This window comes from Engraulis encrasicolus, chromosome 7 (assembly GCF_034702125.1).
Source record: "Engraulis encrasicolus isolate BLACKSEA-1 chromosome 7, IST_EnEncr_1.0, whole genome shotgun sequence".
NCBI classification, from domain to species: Eukaryota; Metazoa; Chordata; class Actinopteri; order Clupeiformes; family Engraulidae; genus Engraulis; species Engraulis encrasicolus.
The window spans coordinates 26,174,378-26,196,877 of NC_085863.1; the positions used below are offsets into that span (position 1 = coordinate 26,174,378).

A 22,500-nucleotide genomic window follows, 5' to 3' on the forward strand; every position below is an offset into this window, starting at 1 on the left:
CTGCGCACCATCTTGTGCGAGGGGGACTGGGCAGCATTACTGCTGTTGAGGTTCAGCCCTTCAATGGACTTCAGCGGGATGAGCTCCTCCTGACATTAAAACACACGTAGGTATATGAACACATCACAAGAGAGAGAGAGAGGAGGCTGTCTGCGTTGGTAGGGACTTGCCTTGTGTGTGCGTGTCAGGGAGGCTGGCAGGGCTGGTGGTGTGTGTTTCTGTGTGTGTCTGTGTGTGTTAATGCGTATTCACATTCAACTTATGTGCATGTGTTTTTATACATGTTCGTGTTTATACAAGGTGGGCCAAACTTCCACAATTTAAAGGGCTTTTAAAAAAAGATATTTTTGGATTTTTTTTTAACTTTTAGACTTAATTAGTGGCAGAATTGTAGAGAGAGACAGGAAACGATCTGGGAGAGAGAAATGGGGAAGGACCGCCCAATGACAGGGGTTGGAAATTGAACTTCGGTCACCGGTGTAGCAGGCCAGTGCCCTACCGTTAGAGCCAAAAATCGTATAAGAGAGAAAGATGTATTAAAACCCGCCCATCCAATGCAAAGGAGTGTGCTCAAAATTCGATCTCCTAAGGGGGCCTCGTCTCTCCTTCTTCTTCTCTTTTTGTGGTGTTTGCACGAGACGTACGCTACCGCCATCTACAGCGCTAAGGGGAGTCCATTTATTCTCAACCTCAAGACTCCGAAGGTCTCCTAATCGAAGGTCTCCTAAAGGGGCGTTCACCCGACAACACATGGGTATCGGAAAAGAAGCCGCCTGATTTATCTCTCTCTCATATACGATTCGCTGGTAGGGCCTTTATAGTGTTTTTGAAGTGCTTTAGGACATGCGTGGAGTCAGACATATAGTGTCCTTACCTCTGGTGTCCTGAAGCCCAGTAGTAGGTATGTGGCCATGACGTCATTGTACTTCTGCTGGACGAGGGAGTCCTCAATTTTCTCGTGTGAGTATCCCATCTTTAGCATCAGGTCTGCAGAAGGTACCACATTCATGTTATAGGTTAGAGATCGGCATGTGCACAAATACACCCTCACGCACAAAACACATACAGGCAAATGTACACGGCACATACAAGAACACATACTAGCAGTAAAATGAACAAACACTGAGAAAGAACAGATGTGTCCGGGAAATATTTCATTATTTTTCAAAGATAATCTGTAATGTATACTACTAATAAATGCACACCATTGATAAGGCATGACATTCGACCCACCAACACACGTCAATAAAACGACACAAAAAGATCGACTAGTTCACAGACACAGGAACCGAAACTCGCCTACTAAATTACACAAAACCACTTCCCGTGTTGGAAACCGCAGACATACACTGTGTTCTGCTAAGACACAACATGTCAACAATACCACAGTTTTACTTCTGGTGTGATATGGTAGTGTCACTTGCACAACAACACATTGACATAGCACAATGTTCTGACATTTTGTGAGTGTGTAAGACTGTGTCATTAATTTCTGGCATATCATTCTGTGTTTCTGCGTAGGATTGATGGGAGTAAAGTGAGTAGGCGAGTGGGTGACTGCAAGGGTAGGTGGATGTGTGGGTGGTGAATGAGTGACTGCAGAGGAGAGCAAGGGTTGATGTGATCGCTTATCTCATCTTACAGCGCCTTGTGCACTGCGCTAAGCTCATTTGTACAATCTACAGATAAAATAGACTGACTCCTGACAGTAGTGTGCCTTCTAACCCCTAACGGTTCTGAGCCTTTTCGGAATAGGGCACAATACACCATGTGTACAAGTCAATTTCCCACGCCTGAGTCACGAGGAAGCCCAACATATACTTAAAGAATCTCTGCCCGAAGTACTGGGTAGTTCAACAACACCTGAGGTACAGGACAGGTTGGGTGATTTTTGGGATTTTCCACTCCATTCTAGAAGCGTGACACTTAAGACAACACCTCAAGCTTGGTGCTGGCACTGTTGCACTGCTGACCGGTCACATTTTACCCACCAGGATTTGAGGAGCGAGGGTTGATGTGCACATAGGAGCATGTGCATGTGTTCCTAGTGTATACTGACCTGTCCTCCTGAGGTGTGTGTGTGTGTGTGTGTGTGTGTGTGTGTGTGTGTGTGTGTGTGTGTGTGTGTGTGTGTGTGTGTGTGTGTGTGTGTGTGTGTGTGTGTGTGTGTGTGTGTGTGTGTGTGTGTGTGTGTGTGTGTGTGTGTGTGTGCGTGTGCATGTCTACATCCTGACCTGTCCTCTTGGGGTCTTTATAGTCGGGCTGGGGCTCCACATAGGGCTTCAACTCGTCCTCATCGTGACCCACATTCATCCAACGGTCCTTCATGATCTGCTACTCACGGCAACAGACGAGGAGAGACGGAGGAGAGAGGAAAGGAGGAGGAGGAGGAGGAGATGAGGAGAGGGAGGAGGAGGAGGAAGAGGAGAGGATGAAAGAGAAAAGGAGAGGAGGAGGAGGAGAGGAGAGGGAAAGACAGCAGAGTTGGAGGAGAGGAGAGAGGAAGAGAGGAGGGGAGTGTGAGGAGAGGAGGAGAGGAGGAGAGGAGAGGAGGAGGAGAGGAAAGGAGAGGAGATGGGCGTGGGGAGAGGAGAGGAGTAGGACAAGGAAGTTCCAAGAGAAAAAGAGAGGTTGGGAACAATACTGAATCTCATTTCCTTGTGTGGTGTGCACTTATGACAATAAAATGTGTGTGTGTGTGTGTGTGTGTGTGTGTGTGTGTGTGTGTGTGTGTGTGTGTGTGTGTGCTTATGACAATAAAATGTGTGTGTGTGTGTGTGTGTGTGTGTGTGTGTGTGTGTATTTTCACAATAGCTATTACTGTTGTTCATACATACCTCCAAGCTGCCTCGTTTGGTCGGGTTGAGAATGAGGAACTTCTTGAGGAGGTTCTCGCAGTCGGTGGACATGTAGAACGGGATGCGGTACTTCCCCCGCAGAACACGCTCACGCAGCTCCTACACACACACACACACACACACACACACACACACACACACACACACACACACACACACACACACACACACACACACACACACACACACACACACACACACACACACACACACACACACACACCATGGTATGTCAGTGCAACAGTGCAGGAAGAAAGACTTGCATGTAAACAGTGGCACACTGTCACATGTTGACAAGTTTATGGCTGAATTTTCCATGAGTGGTATTTTTCTGGTGATTCACCAATTAGAATTCCAAGTTAGTCAAGCATCCACACATGACTATTACAAATTAGTATCCACACACACACACACACACGCACACACTTTGTCACAGCAACACAGTGTCCCCAATTCAGACCTTTTGGTTCCATTCAAATAGCGGCAGCAAACCACAGGCCGACACACACACACACACCAGCTTCAGCTTGCACACACAGTTCTCCCCCCTTCACACCTTGAGGTTCTGTCCATCAAAGGGCAGCAAACTGATGAACAGCGTGTACAGTATGACGCCCAGGCTCCAGTCGTGCGCTCTCTCTCTCTCTCTCTCTCCCCCTCTCCCTCTCCCTCTCTCTCTCTCTCTCTCTCTCTCTCTCTCTCTCTCTCTCTCTCTCTCTCTCTCTCTCTCTCTCTCTCTCTCTCTCTCTCCCTCCATCTGCATCTGCATCTCCATCTCTCTCTCTCTCCATCTCCATCTCTCTCTCTCTCTCTCTCTCTCTCTCTCTCTCTCTCTCTCTCTCTCTCCATCTCTCTCTCCATCTCTCTCTCTCTCTCTCACCTTCAGGTTCTGCCCGTCAAAGGGTAGTGAGCCGCTGACGAGCGTGTAGAGTATGACCCCCAGGCTCCAGACGTCCACCTCGGGCCCGTCGTACTTCTTGCCCTGGAAGAGCTCCGGCGCGGCGTAGGGCGGCGACCCGCAGAAGGTGTCCAGCTTGCTGCCCAGCGTGAACTTGTTGCTGAAGCCGAAGTCAGCTATCTTGATATTCATGTCGGCGTCCAGGAGAAGGTTCTCCGCCTGAGAAGGGAGAGAGAGGGAGAGAGGGAGAGGGAGAGAGAGAGAGAGAGAGAGAGAGAGAGAGAGAGAGAGAGAGAGAGAGAGAGAGAGAGAGAGAGAGAGAGAGAGAGGGAGAGAGAGAGGTGAGAGGTCAATGGGGTCCACAGAAGGTGACAAGTCTAATCACATGGTGCTTCCAATGTTACAGAGCTAGAGAGCAAAGTCGGCCATCTTGAAGTTCGGGGAACAGGTTCTCTGGCTGAGGAGGCGGGGGGAGGGGAGGAGAGAGCGAGAGAGGGAAAGGTTATGGGGGAGAGGGGTCTTAAAGGAAACAAACATACACACGCACACATGCAGAGGACAACATATCACATGTCGGAGTCAAGGGCTAAGTTCGTTCCCTGATAGAGAAGAAGAGAGAAGGGAGAGAATAAGTGAAGAGAAGTCTGATTACAGTGATGCTTAAAATATTACAGAAGTAGAGAACAAAGGTGGGCCACCCTGATGCTCATGTCGACATCTCCGCCTAATACAGGTGAGAGAGGTCAAAGGCCAAGAAGAAAAGGCTGCCATTTACTTCTTGAAGCAGCATATGCTCAAACAAACACGAACATAAAAAGATGCTTAAGCTAGGGGTGCACCGATACCACTTTTTTGAAAACCGATACAAGTATGAGTACATTAATGTGTGTACTTGCCGATACCGAGTACCGATACCGATACCTTTTACCACCAAAATACAATAAAAATAAATGCATGGCCTTGTTTTTTTCCACCTGTGATATCTTTTTTTGTCCATTTCCATGTAGATTTAAATGTTAGTAAATGTAAGAGGTGGCACTTTTTTCCATGCTGCTTTCAAGTCCACAGAACGTGACAAGATTTTGCATTTTTTCGTGTAATAGCAGCATCGTTCCTGGTATTGGCAAGTGCTTGACGGGTACGAGTACGAGTACAATGAGCAGTATCGGGAGCCGATACCGATACCAATATCGGTATCGGTGCATCCCTAGCATAAGCCCAAAACACAGAACACAACTTATCACATGATACTGGGAGAGATGGGGGACAGTCTTCAAAGAGGGTCAAAGAGGAGGACTGAAAAGAGCAGAGGGTTTATGTGGTGCTTTAAATGGTACAGAACTAAATAGGAAACACACACACACACACACACACACACACACACACACACACACACACACACACACACACACACACACACACACACACACACACACACACACACACACACACACACACACACACACACACACACACACGCGCACACAAACACACACACACACACACAGATGACACATCACATGGTGTGTCAAAGGAAGGAGAGGGGTCACGCAGGGCAAAGGCCAAAAGGGTAAGTAAGTGATCACTGATCACACGCTACTTCAAATGTTACAGACCTTAAGAGCAAGCAAACACCTACTCGCATACACACATGTACATACACAAACAACTATACATGAAAAAGTGTGCACACACGCATACAGAGGACACATTACACAGTGTTAGATTTAAAAAAAAACCTTTACGCTCAGAGTGCAGTTCCTACAAAAGGGTATTCTGAGAAATGTCTATTCTAATATTTATTATATGATAAATCCCTTTTCAAAAAACACAGTAGTGGAAATCTTTCTCTAATACCACGGGTGCCACCACTCAAGACTGCTGCATCTGCATGCTCATCTGCATTACACCGTCTGTCTGTCTGTCTATCTGTCTATCTGTCTGTCTGTCTGTCTGTCTGTCTGTCTGTCTCTGTCTGTCTGTCTATCTGTCTATCTGTCTGTGTGTCTGTCTGTCTGTCTGTCTGCCAGCATCTCAAATGTCCCCTGTGAAGGCGCAGCCAAAGCACTCGTCCACGTGTCAAAACACCCTCACACACATCTGACTGCCAATACATACTGCTAGCATAAGAATAAAAGCATTTTATACACGTGATGTGGCAGTAGCAAATAATTCAAACGCTATCCTGCTGCAACTTTAACTTTATTTATTGTGCTTCAACATGGGAGGCACAACATTTGGTTCTAACAGTTCCCACTTGCTACATCCCACATGACGACTTATTGTAGGTGTTCTAGGGCTGCTCTGCGGCGACTGCACCCTGTGTTGAGAACGCATTTCCCCTTGGGGACAATAAAGGCTATCTATCTATCTATCTATCTATCTATCTATCTATCTATCTATCTATCTATCTATCTATCTATCTATCCATCCATCATTGCCTGTAGCTTGTCTGTTGTGCTGTTGAGCATGGGAAGCACTCCACTATTAATATGTTGCCACCACATTTGGTTATAAGAGTTGGCAGTGACTACAGCAGGCAGTTATGGGAGCAGAGCGGAGTGGTGTAATCAGGACTCATCAACTCTCCTGTATGTCTGGTGCGTCCTTCTAATTGTGCTCTTGTAGGATGGCGTGCATTTTTTTCCCACTATTTGACTGGACCTGCACTACTCCACCCCTAACTACTGTTATTATAGAGCTCGAAAGTGACGTCACTTCCCCCGATTTCATGGGACCTCAACGGCGTTTTTAGCCGAAAATCGTAGCATGTAATCCAATGGCGGTATTAAAATGATATTTCGATCCCCTTCGAGTTGTGCCACCAGCTCCATATATGTTGTTTCTGATATTTTTGCTTAATTTTTCGTACGAACCCCCAAAGTTTTTAGAAAGCTGTGTTTCTTCACATTTTTCATGCCGACGGCCTCGGAACAAAACATTGATACTGCTACATGAATAATCTTTATCTAGCCTCTTAAACAGTATATTTGTAGCCCAGCGCATATCATGACTGAGAACAGAAGATATTTACTCTCTACCATGTTGTTAGATGGTCAGCTTAGGTCCCGTGAAACGCGGAACTAAGGGGCGGGACTTTCGAGCTCTATTACTATTACTATTGCTACTGTCACTATTATCATTGTCTATTATTGTAATGTCTACATTCTAGGGATGGCACAAACCACACCGAAAACAGAAACCGTACAATTCACACAGATACCGAACCGAACTGTGCAATCCCGTGGCACACCGCAATTCATGTACTGCCCAGAAAAATATGTAAAACAGAGATTCTAGGAGTATCTTATCCAGTCTCTCTGATTAAAACATTAGCGTATGAGACCAATCAGAGGATGACAATTAAAATCACACCATTTTCACATTATAAGCAGGGGTCTAAATTAACACCCGCCAACCCGCCAAATGCGTGTGAAATTTCATTTTGGCGAAAATGATCTACGCGCCAATTTGGCTGGTAGCGCCCGACTGGAATACATTATGAACGCCTAAGCCGCTGCTTCTATAATGAACCCAACGACGGCAAGGTTCCGTCATGATGTAGCCTAGGCTACAGCCATTGGTTAGTCATTTAACCACAGTAACGTAGCCTTTCGCCTATTGGCTGCCTGCTTGACAGCGTGCACCAAAGCCACTGCTTGTTTGAAGAGCAGATTTTGAAATCGTCTCGCGCTGAAGCCAGTTTCATAAAATAAAATTCAATTTCAAAAAGCGCGGGTTACTTCTGTTTAGTAGGTTTTGTACGGTTACGGGTGATAAGTCCGATTCTATTAGCCAATTGAAAGAGGGCATTTGGAACGCTCAGACAGCGCACATCAGCTGACGACAGTTTAAGTGCAAGTGCAGGTTAGCACAAGAGGCAGTTCTCAGACACATGCAAAAGGTCAAATTCAACCTGCGCATCATCACTTTATAACTGCAGTTATATAAATATTGTTTAATATTCCCAGTGCACCATTTATCATGAACTAAAAAAAAAAGAACTGTAGAGAACCGAAAACCACCCCTACTACATTCTATACTTATCTTATCTTCTGTCTACATGTTCAATGTTCATTTGTACTGTATTAATAATTGATCACTTATTGTACCAGTCCATCACTGTTACCTGTCCTGTCTTTCACTTTATGTCTGTCTGTACAATGTCAATCTTGTGGATGTCTATGTATTGGCATGGTATAGAGAGAAAATGTAATTTCATTTTCCTTCTATGACTTGTGCATAGGAAGAAAGTGACAATAAAAGCTGACTTGACTTGATTTATCACGCTAGTATGCAAATGTGTTTTCTGGAAGTGTAAGCATGGGAGCGAGAGGGAGGAGAGCAAGTGAGTGAGAGAGTTCAGAGTAATATCCATGTCAGCGCCTCAGGGGGTTTTAACTGTCAACGGGGGGAAAGCCACCTTACTAAGACTTTGGAAAAAAAACAGCAGGCCGCCCTCTCTCAGTTCTGTCACAATACTTAAACCGAGTGGGAGGAGGAAGGGAGGGAGGGAGGGAGAGAGAAAGAGAAAGAAAGATGAAAGACACACAGAAAGAACCAGGCAGACGGACAGACAGACACAGAGAGAGAAAATCAGGTCACCTGACGTCACCGTAAACAGGAGTTTATGCAGTTTTGAATGGTTGTGTACACAGACACATCAGTAAATAATAAACAATGCCGAAACACATGGCCAGCGCAGAAACAAGATTTAGACTCATGTACCCTAAAAATTAAAAATCTTTTTAATAGAATATTTTCATTCACACCCTAAGGTGAAGCAGAAGAAGTAATCCAAGCAGGGAGGGAGGCAGGACAATGGCTGATTGTGGGTGTGAGCCGGGTGGCTTACGACAAGTGGTGCAATGACACCAGGAAGTGATGTGTTGCAGGATTAAGTGTCATCTGGAGTGGCTGTCAGTGGATTCCAGAACCTTGCTTCAAGTGTTCCAAAACAGTCAGTAAACAAGCATCTAGCTTCTGATTGGAAGCACTGTGATAGGGAAATGATTTGATTTCCAAAGAAAAAAGGAGAAAGAAACGTTTGTGACGCACACCGACAAACGACAGAAACATTTTTTCTTCATGCCTAAGGTGAACAAGTCACCATAGGAACACATTGTAGAACAAGAAAGGAAATATCTAGCTGATCAAAGTTAGCATAGCTCATCCACATGGCAGACTAACTAATTGGCTACAGCTGCAACTGGTTATAGCAGTACTACTGTTGGGTGCTTGCAGTGTTAGTGCATTTGCGTGTGTGACTGTGTCACAGCTTTGGAGAACCCCTCGTTCACACAGAGGGGTTGGCCTGAAGGGGGGGTGGAGAGGGGGGTTGAGGGGGAGACAGGCGGCCGGAACGGAACAGGTTTTAAAAAAAGCACATGACAGGGAGACAGGACATCACATGACAGGAAGCAGGAAGTCATGTCACCCCATTTTTCCTCATGATGTCATTTTCATTTCCTGAAGCTGCTCTTTTGCCCTTCAGCAGTTCGCCATCAATATCCCCCAACTAAGCCCCTTGACACAGACACAAGATACACACACACACACACACACACACACACAACTAATATAGTGTGTCTCCCACATCTGTAAACTCGCTCTCTCTCTCTCACACACAGACACAGACACACGCACGCAGGCACAGTGTGTCTTCCACATCTGTAAACTCTCACTCACACACACACACCGTTTCTCACATGCATAGGCACAATAGTACACATGTATACTGTACATTTACAAACACACACACACAGAGGCACACACAGCCTTACAAAACCGCAGTCACACACACTACAGGGCCATCACATTCCACCACACGCCCACACACATCCTTGCAACCAAAATGATTTCCTTACCTTCAGATCTCTGTGCACGATGCACTTCTGGTGGCAGTACTGCACAGCTGAGACAATCTATGGGGTACGAAAAAAAAATCAATCAGCACACGCAGCTCTAACTCTGTAACTCTAAAACTCAATACACCAGTCAACTCAGACAGTTTTTCCACACAATGTGCTGGTGTTCTGTGGCTTGCTTCAACGAGTTTAGCTACCAACAGTCCCAATGGGTCCCTATGGGTGCCATTGTAGTGCGTTATAATGACCTGGTAGCTCGGCTCGATGGGTAGCTCCAGGGCTTGACACTGGCACCTGCAAAACGGCCAAATGCTAGTAAAACTTGGCTGTGGCTGGTAACAATTTCAGTGTCACAAGCCAATTTGACAGGTAGCTTATTCTATGGTATGACATATCAGAATAGTGTATATTCTGCACCTTGCCCCTTGTGTATCAATTGTTTGTAATTAAGTTCAAGAAAAAGCTCAGCTACTCAGTTTCTATTTGTTTGCTTTATTTCCATGCACTCATCTTCTTGCTTTAAGCACCTCGCAGCATCTTCTGAGGTTAGATGTACAGAGTCATGATTAAAAAAAAATGTGGCTAGTAAAATAGCTGGATGGCTAGTGACTCGTGAGAACCACTAGGCACAGTGGCCAGTAAAAGTTAATGTCAAGCCCTGGGTTGCTCGTATCGACACATCACCAATATTTGCCCTGACGATACATGATCTTTAATTCAAACTCCGTACATGTCTGAGCACAGAGAAAGGAGGCATGACTACTGTGCCTTACGGATCAAGCAGGCAAAGGGGAACCTGAAGGACTGGTCAGAGGGGAAGAGATCGATTTAGGAGGAAACAGGAGACAGCATTCGTTCGTGCCTCGTTAGCCAAAGGCTCAGATTACGGCTGGCTTGTGGGGCAGATGCGAGCCAGATGCGGTTGGGGTCTGGGCCACACTCGCGCCTGCTGCCACAGAGGGCACACACCAGCGTGCTGTCAGAGCTGCTGAGAGGAAATCAATGCCTGTCCAAACATTAGGAAAAACAAACCAAGATAGGAGCTCATGTGCAACACACACACACACACACACACACACACAGACACAGACACACACACACACACACACACACACACACACACACACACACACACCAGTAGAATGTAAAATAGTGCTCACTTGCACACTCTCTCTCTCTCTCTCTCTCTCTCTCTCACACGTGCACACAGGCACACACATCCATATAAACACAAATACATTTATTAAAGCATGAACGTAAAGCACTTTCATCTAACCTGTCGGAACTTGGCACGGGCTTCTTTTTCTTTCATTCTTCCATGGGCGACAAGGTAATCAAACACTTCACCTGCACACGGACACAATGAGAGAGAGAGAGAGAGAGAGAGAGAGAGAGAGAGAAACCAGCACAAGAAAGAGGAACAGAAAAAAAGAGGGAAAAAAAGAATGAGGGAAAAAAAAATCAGGTTTCATCCACAAGTGTACCCAGGAACTCCTCTCTGTAGCCATAGCAACAGCAGCTAGGCAGTCTCAGTCAGGGTCTCTACAGCAGGTGCGCCTAGTGCCTGACTGGGTTGGCTAGCAACAGCATGCAGTGACACTGCAGCTCTATGTAGGAGACGGCACACACAGCTGCTCCGCATAGCAACAGGGTCACACTAGGGTCATCTGGTCGCACAACAGCACACAGATAGGGTCTATGAAGCAGCTGGATACCATTAAAAGTGACTTCATTCCTTAATTATTATTTTTTATCATTAATATCATCAATCATTAATAATCATCGTCATAATAGTGGACCTGTTGATCATACGCACAATCTAAATTATGGTGAATAATTATGACATCCTCATCGTCTTCATCTTTATTATCGTAATTATCATCGTATTTAATTCACTTTTCATGCAAAGTGCTGTTCGCATGAACATAAAGTTGCTATAAGACACATAATATTAGGACAACATTAGTGACAATGATGATGTCACATAGTTCTGGTGTATAGTATGCCTTTGAGTATATATTGAAAGACTCTCCTAAGTGCAATGCATTATTATTATTAGTAGTAGTAGTAGCAGTAGCAGTAGTAGTAGTAGTAGTAGTAGTCATCTTCATCGTGGTAGTTGGAAAAGATTGGCCAAAACAAAGATGTAGACGTGGAGTCCTGCCTTACCCCCGCTGGCGTACTCCATGATGAGGTACAGGGTCCTCTCGGTCTCAATCACCTCGAATAACTTCACTGCAAACCCAGACAGAGGACACAGCCTTAACACGGACTACGTCACTCAACACAACTCAATACACTCCAACCATATTACATCATTGGCATTATATTATGGCAGCTTCCTGAGGAGAGCTTGTACTCCGGGGGCACAAGTCAGCTCTAAATCTCCCCGATTTGGTTTAATTCACTTTGAGAAGGTCCGTGTCCTTGTGGCGTAAAGCCATTTGTAGTAGGTTTTAGGCAATCAAGCTTCCTGCATTCCTGCTTCCTGTGCGTGTGTGTGTGTGTGTGTGTGTGTGTGTGTGTGTGTGTGTGTGTGTGTGTGTGTGTGTGTGTGTGCACGTCTGTGCGTGTGAGGGAGGAAGAGAGAGAGAGAGAGAGAGAGAGAGAGAGAGAGAGAGAGAGAGAGAGAGAGAGAGAGAGAGAGAGAGAGAGAAAGAGAGACTGCATTATGTTAGAATTGTGTAATTTCTGCAGTGCAGTGGCATGGCATCGACCACACATATTCAGAACTCAACAAGGAGGTGGAGATTACCAGCCTCAGAAAGTGAGAACTTCACAATTTCATCTAACCATGGCTTGATTACAGGAATCTCCCGTGTTAAGTGCAGGGGCATCATATCGTGCGACTTAATTTCTCCCAGAGGACTCCAAATCACACGGAACTACCATGGGATAGTACTATGGTGCAATTTCTAGAAGAATTGAGGCCCCAATTGTAAAATAAATAACCCAGCGTTTTCCTTTAATGCATACTTAACACTAATCTTAAGCTCTGCATCATATGTAACAGTTCAAATTGGTGGGAGTAGGAATGTCTCTAACAAGCTTGAAAAATACCCTAACCTTTGATTGTGACATTGATTGTAAAATAATTGGCAACAGAAAAAGGCGGCAGTCACCGAGTCACACACACACACACACACACACACACACACACACACACACACACACACACACACACACACACACACACACACACACACACACACACACACACACACACACACACACACACACACACACACTGTGACACAAGCACTGTGACACACGCCTAAGGCACTGCTTACATAACCAAACTGGAATGAGGGCAATCTCATAGGTAGTCCACAGGTAATGAAACTGACTCACTTGCAGTGTATTGCATACACATACACATTCATATGCACACAAATATGAATACATGTTACACACACACACACACACACACACACACACACACACACATAACACACACACACACACACACACACACACACACACACACACACACACACACACACACACACACACACACACACACACACACACACACAGCGTGACGCATAGGCCCGGTGTAAGTGGTGTAAGCTGCTGTTCCCGTGCCCTGTCGGGTATGTGACCTGAGCGCGAGCGAGCGCGGGGGAGAGAGAGAGAGAAATGAGAGGCATTCCTAAGCCCTTTGAAAGCCGTTGCTGCCAATGCTGCTGCTAGCTGGGAATCTGACATTTACATGAGGATTTATAAACTGTTGTAGCCTCGTAATCTGCGTCTTGTTTTGCTTTTTTGTTTTTTGTGTGGTGACTACAAGTTTTGTTGTGTATGTGTATGTACATGTATGTGTTGCAACACTTCGAGGAAGGAAACTGGTGTTTCAGGTTTGTGAGAGGGAGCAGAGGAAGCTGTGGACTGTGGAGGATTTAAAAATAAAGGAAAAAAGTCAAATACAAAAACAACAACAACAACAACAACAACAACAACAACAACAACAACAACTCACCGATGTTGGGGTGGTTCAGCTGCTTCATGATCCGAACCTCTCGGAAAAGCTGCAGAATGACCAGACACAGACGGAGATGTAAACACACATAGATGCAAACTAGGGGTGTGCAAATGAATCGTCATGACGATGCATCGCGATTCTTGTTTTCGCGATAGACTGCATCGATTCATGACGCCAAAAATTGATTCTTTAATAATAACAAGAAAGTATGCACAGTGTTTGAAAAGGTCCTGCTTATAAACACTCCAAACTGAATAGCGGTTAGCGTTAGCGATTGCTAAGCACTTTTATTTGTAACTTTAACTTACAGTTGGAATAGTATCATGCTGTACTGTATGCATTGTTTTATATTGCACTATATTGTTTTTGATTGCTTTGTGAATCCATCCTGTAAAATTGCGTCTTTGGCTGTAGCAAGTTAGCTAAACATGCTAGGTTACGAGACAACTAGCTCATCTATACGGAGGGAGACAGAGAGAAGAGGGGGATTTTGATCCTGCTGCGGCGTGTGTGGGACTTAAGGGTGGTTTATGCCTCGAGATCAGCATCCCTGCGTCGTGATGCAGTGAGCCGCGCAGTTAACGGAGTGAAGCCCCCCCCATCACGCAGGTACTCTGGGGCACCTCCCCAAAATTGTGTCTCGACGCAGGGAGTGATGCAGACAGCGACGGCGTGAAGGGCGAAAATAGGTCTCTGATTGATCGAGTCGAGAACAAGCTACTTCCTTGTTCTAACCTTCGTCGGTCTACGGACTGTGAGCTCTTCATTAAATAAGTTGCCCGTGCTTTGTCGTTTGATTTATTTACACGAACCAAAGACAACACGTGCGCTTGCAAGTTACGACGCTGAAGTTATTTGGACAGTTGAACAGTGTTTCCGAGGTCGAGGAAACATTCCGCTTCGTCCTCGACAAATGAGCCACTTCTTTGTTCCAAACTACCACGGTGGCTGCCAGTGCGATCAAACATGTGACATAAAGATTTAATGTTTGATTTTCATTGTCGTCGAGTCTGTGACGCTAAAAAACAACCGACACGTCTAGGTTACTCTTTATATTGAAGGCAGTTTGAGCGTGGAATGACATCGCGCAGACCGTGCTTCAAAACAGGGCATAAACCAAAATTAACTGCATCATGGCTGCGACAAGCTCACTCTGTGGCACAAGTAGGAAGCATAACCCGCCCTTGAGTGGGCGAGTGAGAGAGAGAGAGAGAGAGAGAGAGGCGCTTCTGATTGGATCAGCGCGAGTTTCAGATTAACCCCTGAAGTGCTGGGGAACAGCAAGTATTGGCTCCTGTAATATTGAGTTGGGGTTTTGGTTAAAATGTACCAGCAGTGAAAACAAGCAAATGAGCGAGAAATAATTCACTGCACATTCACTAACAGTCCATATCACATTTGAATTAAAAGTAACTTATATAAATATCCACTCATGTTCTTGTATTTTGTGTCATTTTAACAAAATGATTTGGATGGGATTATTAAAAAAATGCTACTGTTTCAGTGCAGAGTAGACTATTATGACGGTGTTATATTGAGATTGGTGTGATTTGTACCGGGAGCTGGAAAAATATTGCATTACAGGACATAGAAAGGTTTTTTTTTAACGAATTCTACAGAGCAACTGACAAGTAAGCTGTAAGGTAAGCGTACCCATTAGGCCCACCAAAATCTATATTTCTTTATTTTTACATCATCTTCACACAATTTTTTTGTGAAATGATTTCTTAAATAGTAAGATTTACCTCTCTTCTCAATGTTTATCACTGAGTTGATGATTATTTACAATATGAAGATTTTTTACGAGAAAAGTGAAAAGTCTGAATGGGCTTAAATGGTACCTTTGGTACCATTTAAGCCCACTTGTGTTCCAAATAAGCTCATATAGTTATTTCTCTATCAAAATACCTGGTGAGGTGTGTGAGTTGAGTTTAAACAGTGTAGCCTACATGGCATAAATGGTTTCAGACCAAAATATTCTTCCAAAATGTAAGATTTGCTCAAAAAATAATGCATAAAACCTAATTAAATATTACAGCATCTCTTACTTCATATACTTCATAAAATTCTTCATCCAAACAGAGAAATTTATTTTTTCTTATTGATTATTGTTAGTTCATTACATTACGCCTTTTTGACCTACAACTTGAGATTGTACAGCACTTTTTATGTCCCTCAAAGGCATTTTTCATTAGCATGCATGCCAACTTGCATGCATTTCAATGGGGTGTACCATTTAAGCCCACCTAGTACCCATTAAGCCCGCCTATACAAAAAGCTATTTTATGGAAATAATCAACTCCACAAAACATTTCATGATACATTTCTTTAAAGATCAATGCCAAACAAACTGGAATATGCTTAGAATTCACACCTAACCACCTTAAGTCTTACGGTAGAGTAAGATAAAGATGGTGTGTGGTTGTATCAAGAGAATATCGGCGTTTGCTCGCTCATAAAACACATCTTTCCATTTGAAGGGAAATGCTATAATTTAGTAAAACACTGCATGTATATATATAAAAATCATTACATTTACCTCTTAGTTAACTTAAATATGAAAGTATTTTCAANACATTTGACCTAAACTAGCTGAAATTCTATGATTTCTGACATGTCCCAAAACAGCAAAGTTTTGAGGCAACTTCTTGTCAGTAGTCCTGAGACTGGATTCACTTGGACGGGGATAACTCAACGATAAAAAATGTGATTTGTTTGCAATAAAAAACATTTTGTCAGTTACTAAACCCTTTAATTGGATAGGGTGATGAACAACAAAATGCACCTTTTCCCTTTCTATAAATTGACCTCAAAGTTGAAAGTGGGCTTAAAGGGTACATGGGCTTAATGGGTACGCTTACCTTATCTTTACATATTTCCTGAAGTTAATAAGTTTATATTTACTAAAGCAAATAAAAAGTAGCCCAAGCAACTTTTTTTTTTTTACTGAAGTAAATATTGCAATGCATCACGATGCATCGCAATGATGCAGGTATCGTGATGCATCGTGATATAATCGAATCGTGGCATGTGAATCGTGAATCGCATCGCATGGCGACCCCCTTGCCAATACCCACCCCTAATGCAAAAGCAGATGCACATATGCAGAGACCCACACACACATACACAATCTCTCACACTCACACACACACACTCACATACACACAATAGAAAAACAGATATCCCAGTGTCTGTATATAGTGGGCAGATCTGAGTAAGCAGTGGTGTGTGTGGTTTATGTGTTGTATGTACTACCGGTATGTATGTAGTGTATTGTAGGTATGTTGGCAACACGTGGTCATATAAATGGGGAAACTTAATGTTACTGAGAAAGTAGGTCAACATCTCTCGATGTGTGTCTGGGGTGTGGGTGCGTGTGCATGTAAGCTCTCACTGACACAACAAAAACGGTAGGAAATAGTTCAGACTAATTTCCTGTAATTACCCATCCCCCACTTCACTATACACCCCCCCTCCCACACACAAACAAGGAAGCAACATGAAGCCCACCACACACACACATACAATCTCTCTCTCTCTCTCTCTCTCTCTCTCTCTCTCTCTCTCTCTCTCTCTCTCTCTCTCTCTCTCTCTCTCTCTCCTCTCTCTCTCGCTCTCTCTCTCTCTCTCTCTCTCTCTCTCTCTCTCTCTCTCTCTCTCCTCCAATGCATCTGCAGTTGACTGTAAGAGGGGGAGGTAGTGAGGGAGGGTGGGTCAGTGAATGACCTTACAGTGCCAGAGGCGTTTTAGGAAGTTAGACAAAGGGATCCACATCCTCCACAGACTGGGAGACAGATGAGATGGATAAGGGCAAAGAAAGAGGAAAATGAAAGAAAGAAACTAGGGAGAGAGAGAGCGAGAGAGAGAGAGAGAGAGAGAGAGAGAGAGAGAGAGAGAGAGAGAGAGAGAGAGAGAGAGAGAGAGAGAGAGAGAGAGAACAGGAATCCCCGCTGTAATACGGTAAATCCATGCAATAAGAGAATCCATGGGGAATCTTTTTACAATCTTTTCTTGCAATACATGTACAGTGAATATCACATAGTTGTAACACACACACAGTGTATGTGTGTGTGTGTGTGTAGTATCTGTGTGTATGTATGTGTAAGTGCGTGGTTGTGTGCATATAGTATCTGTGTATACTCTCTATGCATGTGCGCGTGTGCATGTGTGATTGTGAGTGAATAAAAGTGTGTGTGTGTTAGTCTGTGAGTGAATAAAAGTGTGTGCCTGTGTGTGTGTGTGTGTGTGTGTGTGTGTTAGTCTGTGAGTGAATAAAAGTGTGTGTGTGTGTGTGTTAGTCTGTGTGTGTGTGTGTGTGTGTGTGTGTGTGTGTGTGTGTGTGTGTGTGTGTGTGTGTGTGTGTGTGTTAGTCTGTGTGTGTTAGTCTGTGTGTGTTAGTCTGCGTGTGCGTGCATGTGAGTGAGGTCATGGGATACCTTTTGCAGGCTCGAGGAGTTGAGTTGTGTCTTATCTATGATCTTCACAGCCACCTGCAGGAGGGGAAACAGAGAGAGGAAGGACGCTTAGGTAAGACTAGTGCATGTGGCAGGACACAGACACAGACAGACACACACAATTATGAAAAAGTTCACACAGAACAAAAAAAACCTAAATGAATACAATCACACGCAAAGTCACACACAAGTTACACGGATCCCATGTAGACATAACATACATGTAACAAGGCAAATTCCACACAATCCACTAACACATACAATGATCGACTCAAATGGGTTTCCTCTTTTTGGAGGCCTAGAGGAGAGCACTGAGACAAATTCACGACAAAAGAAAAGAAAACAAGAAAGACACATGAGGGGTGAGAGGTTGAGAAGAGCAAGTCAAAACAAACAGACTGTAACAAGAGAGATAGATTGCTACAACACGCGGGAGAGACAAGGGTGAGGTAGAGGTGGGGTGGAGGAGGAAGAGGCACAGGAGGGGAAATGAGAGAAATGAAATCGATAAAAAAGATCCGAAGAAAAGGAGGGATGGCTGATAAGAAGATAAGAAAAGGAGACAGGACAATGCAGGGCTGGCCAGTCAGAGGCTTAAAAGTGATGAGGGAGGGAGAGAAGAAGAAGAAGAAGAAGAAGAAGAAGAAGAAGAAGAAGAAGAAGAAGAAGAAGAAGAAGAAGAAGAAGAAGAAGAAGAAGAAGAAGAAGAAGAAGAAGAAGAAGAAGAAGAAGAAGAAGAAGAAGAAGAAGAAGAAGAAGAAGACATGAGTATGAAGGGGAAATGGAAAGGGATGGAAATGGGAAGGGATCTCTCTCAATGAGTGCAGATACGGGCAGGGAAGGGAATAAGATTTCAAACGGAATTTAGGGAGAATCGGTTAGCGTAAGCATTACGACAACGCTTCTATTCATTCCAAATGCGGTCTTATTTCAGGAATATTCCGCTACCACAATGCTCCAGCACACATGTAAATGGAATATAACTTGTTTTAAACTGAATAGTGATAATATTCCATTTTAAACTGGATATACACCCTGCAGGTAACTATTGAGACAGTGCGAGAGAGGAGAAAAGAGCAGAGAAAGAGAGAGAGAGAGAGAGAGAGAGAGAGAGAGAGAGAGAGAGAGAGAGAGAGAGAGAGAGAGAGAGAGAGAGAGAGAGAAATCTGAACAATCAGTTGGAAATACAGTAAGTCAGTGAAAAAGTAACCTAATGAAATGGATATTTCTTACATGGTGAGAATTAAGTTAAATGTCAGCACACTTGCTCCTATTTTGCTTTGTTATTCTTCCCAGTGAATATTTTAAAGCTACTACTCGCTCAAATAAAAGAATGAAAATGCAAAATATGAGTAAGTGTATGAACATTCAACATCATTCTCAGTTGTCTGACCCTTTTGTCCTGCACCAGCAGGACGCATGTGCGCACCTCTAAGCTTACCTCTGTACAGTTCTTAAATAATGAATTTAACAGCATCTAATTAAAGTGCTCCGTGAGCTAACATCTGAAGGCCAACGCATAGAATTGGGTCACCTGCTCTCAAATTATCCTCTCAAATGCAGAAATAAAACAATCCTAAAATTAGCACTTCACTTGCAGAAACACAATATTCCCCGATGATCATCTCCAAAGCAGAAATGTAACATTTACAAACTGAAACATCTAAAAAGGTACCAGTATGTCCGTCTTCCCTTTAAGTACTACTGAATGACAGAACAAAGGGGGCTTTTCTTGGAATGTTTCAACTTCAAAATGCCTACGAGACTTACACAGACAGACACACGCAAAAGACATTGACACAAATACAGATATGAAAACTTGCGTAAAGGACAGTCACATTACACCAAAGGCAACACTTGGTATGCAAAATATTTGCTCTTCTTTACAGATTGCTTGTGAGTTCCTGTGAAGTTAGTACCAAACACCTTAATACGCTTTGACGTGCGGACATGGAAACATGGTGGCGCGTCTGGTATTCAATAAACCCCAAAAGGCCACACGTCACTCGGTAGCCTGCACTGACTTCCAAAGGTTACTCGGCTACACCTCAAAAGCGTCAATCCTCTAGCCTACAAAGTAACTTAAAGCCCTTCTCTGCTTTTCTGCAGGTTAGAATGAAGGATTATGATAGATAGCACTTGAACAATGCAAGCCTAGTAAAACAGACAAAGCCCAGGCTAGCGACAGAAAGTAGTTTGACTGGCAGTCGGTTTAGCGTCACGCCGTAGGTGATCACTGTGGCTGGCAGCGTGCGGAGCTAACTAACTTAGTACAGTTTGAACACCAACTGTTGGTTTCACCCGTTGTTTATTTTGAACATTTCATGTTCTAGCCTGGTTTGGTAGACTAGGGTGATGTAGTCCTGTCATTCAAACACAATCAGTCCTTGCCTTGTCCCGATACAACTAGGGATGAATCGATATTGATACTGGTATCGGCCCCGATACTTGCTAATTATGATCATAATCGTACTCGTCAAACACTTGCCGATACCAGGCACCGATACTGCTATTACACACACACACACACAAAACCCTGAAACATCTTATCAAGTTCCATTGACTTGAAAGCAGCATAGGGGGGAAACTAATTGCCTCACACATTTACCAACATTTAAATCTGCGTACATTCAAATGGACATTAAAACAAATATCACAGGTGGAAAAAACAAGTCTGTGCATTTATCTTCATTGTATGTTGAGGGTAAAAGTATCAGTATCAGTACTTGGTATCAGCAAGTACAATTAAAATAATCGTTAGTTGCACCCCTAGACATGAATGTACTCATACTTGTATCTGTTTTCAAAAAAGTGATGTTGTGTATCCCTAGACACAACAATTTGCAAGCTCTCCGCAAGTACTTCCAACAGCACCATCCTGTACCCTGGATTTACCAACATTGTTATGACTTTCATAGGATGGTGTTGTGGTATGAATCATACCACCCCAACCCCGACCCCCCTCACACACACACACACACACACACACACACACACACACACACACACACACACACACACACACACACACACACACACACACACACACACACACACGCGCCTGTGTGGACATGTTTGGTATGCGTCTCACCTCTTTGCCTGTGGGTTCGTGTCGGGCCAGCTTGACCTTGGCGAAGTTGCCCTTGCCGATGGTCTTGATGAGGCGGTACTGGCCGACATGGGGCAGGTCCTGCAGATCCTGCGGAGTCGACATGGACTTCCTGTTCCGAGACGAGTTGGAGCTGCCCTTAGAGTCCCCGTGGGACTGGGTGAGAGACGGAGAGAGAGAGAGACAGAGAGAGAGAGAGAGAGAGAGAGAGAGAGAGAGAGAGAGAAAGAGAGAGAGAGAGAGAGAGAGAGAGAGAGAGAGAAAGAGAGAGAGAGAAAGAAGAGAGAGAAGAAAGAGAGAGAGAGAAGAAAGAAAGAAAGAGAGAGAGAGAGAGAGAGAGAGAGAGAGAGAGAGAGAGAGAGAGAGACAGAGAGAGAAGGAGGGAGCGATGTTTAGTTTGTTTACTTTACTGTCCAGTAAGCAGCTATGGCTATTTCATGGTCAACACAAGCATATTTTCACATTACATCTTTTTAAAAACAACAGTCAAATGAATCAATTTTCGCATTAATACATGTTAAGTTCAAGAAGAAGGAGAGGAGAGACAGTGAGAGAAAGAGAGACGGAGACAGAGAGACAGTGAGTGAGAAGGAGAGTGAAAGAGAAAAAGAGAGAGAATGAAAGGAAAAGACAATGAGTGCAAAGCACTGTCACCGTTTTCTCAATTGAAAAAAACACAACCTGCTCAGATCAATAGATCCCATTTCAGACACGAAACACGAAAAATAAAACCAGAGAAAATCAGAAAGCGTTGCCTTGCAGTAGAAGAAAATGGGCGAAAAGATCAGGGAGAGCTTAGGAAGTCAGTCAGAGGTAGTTAGCATCATTTGTGCTTCTTTAGTGCATCACTCAGCAGTAATGCATCATTCCAAGGGTACCTATGTTCCCCGGTCCCATACCTTTTCTAAAGTTTGCGCAAAGTGGCAGCCTAACCCAACCCTTACCCTAACCCTAACCTGAGCAACAACCCGCACTCACCATGCGGCAGCAGTCTACTTGGAAGCAGCGGGGAACATAGAACCCTTTTTTGAAAGAAAAAAAACGGGTTGTAAGTTCCTCCAGGACAGTGCTGTTACAGTCAAGGCCAAATGTACTGCTTAAGCCTGATTAGCTGATTGTGCTACTTAAGCACGTACAAATTGAGCTACTTTAGTCCTGGCAAACTATGCATTTAGGTGATTGTGCTACGTACTTACACATTAGCGGTTTTGTGCAACTTTAGAACTGCCAAAATGTGCTAGCTAGCTGTGTTGCATTATCTGACCGTGGCTATTGTATGTTTGGCCACTGCAGCAGTGTTCAATCACTCACTCATACATAGACCATAGGCTG

At 44.0% G+C, this 22,500-nt stretch overlaps 1 protein-coding gene across 5 annotated transcripts in view; it reads right to left on the reverse strand.

The window, feature by feature from the left end:
• mark2a (MAP/microtubule affinity-regulating kinase 2a) overlaps window positions 1-22,500 on the reverse strand; it is a 65,949-nt gene that overhangs the window by 20,751 nt on the left and 22,698 nt on the right. For all 5 annotated transcript variants that reach the window (XM_063203155.1, XM_063203154.1, XM_063203159.1 and 2 more), the window contains exons 2-12: window positions 21,151-21,324; window positions 18,042-18,095; window positions 13,603-13,651; window positions 11,793-11,858; window positions 10,900-10,970; window positions 9,624-9,680; window positions 3,739-3,975; window positions 2,838-2,957; window positions 2,235-2,334; window positions 875-987; window positions 1-89 (exon numbers count right to left, since the gene is read on the reverse strand). The exon at window positions 1-89 is cut by the window's left edge and continues 38 nt beyond it. In XM_063203155.1, coding sequence (XP_063059225.1) covers window positions 1-89; window positions 875-987; window positions 2,235-2,334; window positions 2,838-2,957; window positions 3,739-3,975; window positions 9,624-9,680; window positions 10,900-10,970; window positions 11,793-11,858; window positions 13,603-13,651; window positions 18,042-18,095; window positions 21,151-21,324 — 1,130 coding nt within the window. The remainder of the gene's footprint in view (window positions 90-874; window positions 988-2,234; window positions 2,335-2,837; window positions 2,958-3,738; window positions 3,976-9,623; window positions 9,681-10,899; window positions 10,971-11,792; window positions 11,859-13,602; window positions 13,652-18,041; window positions 18,096-21,150; window positions 21,325-22,500) is intronic.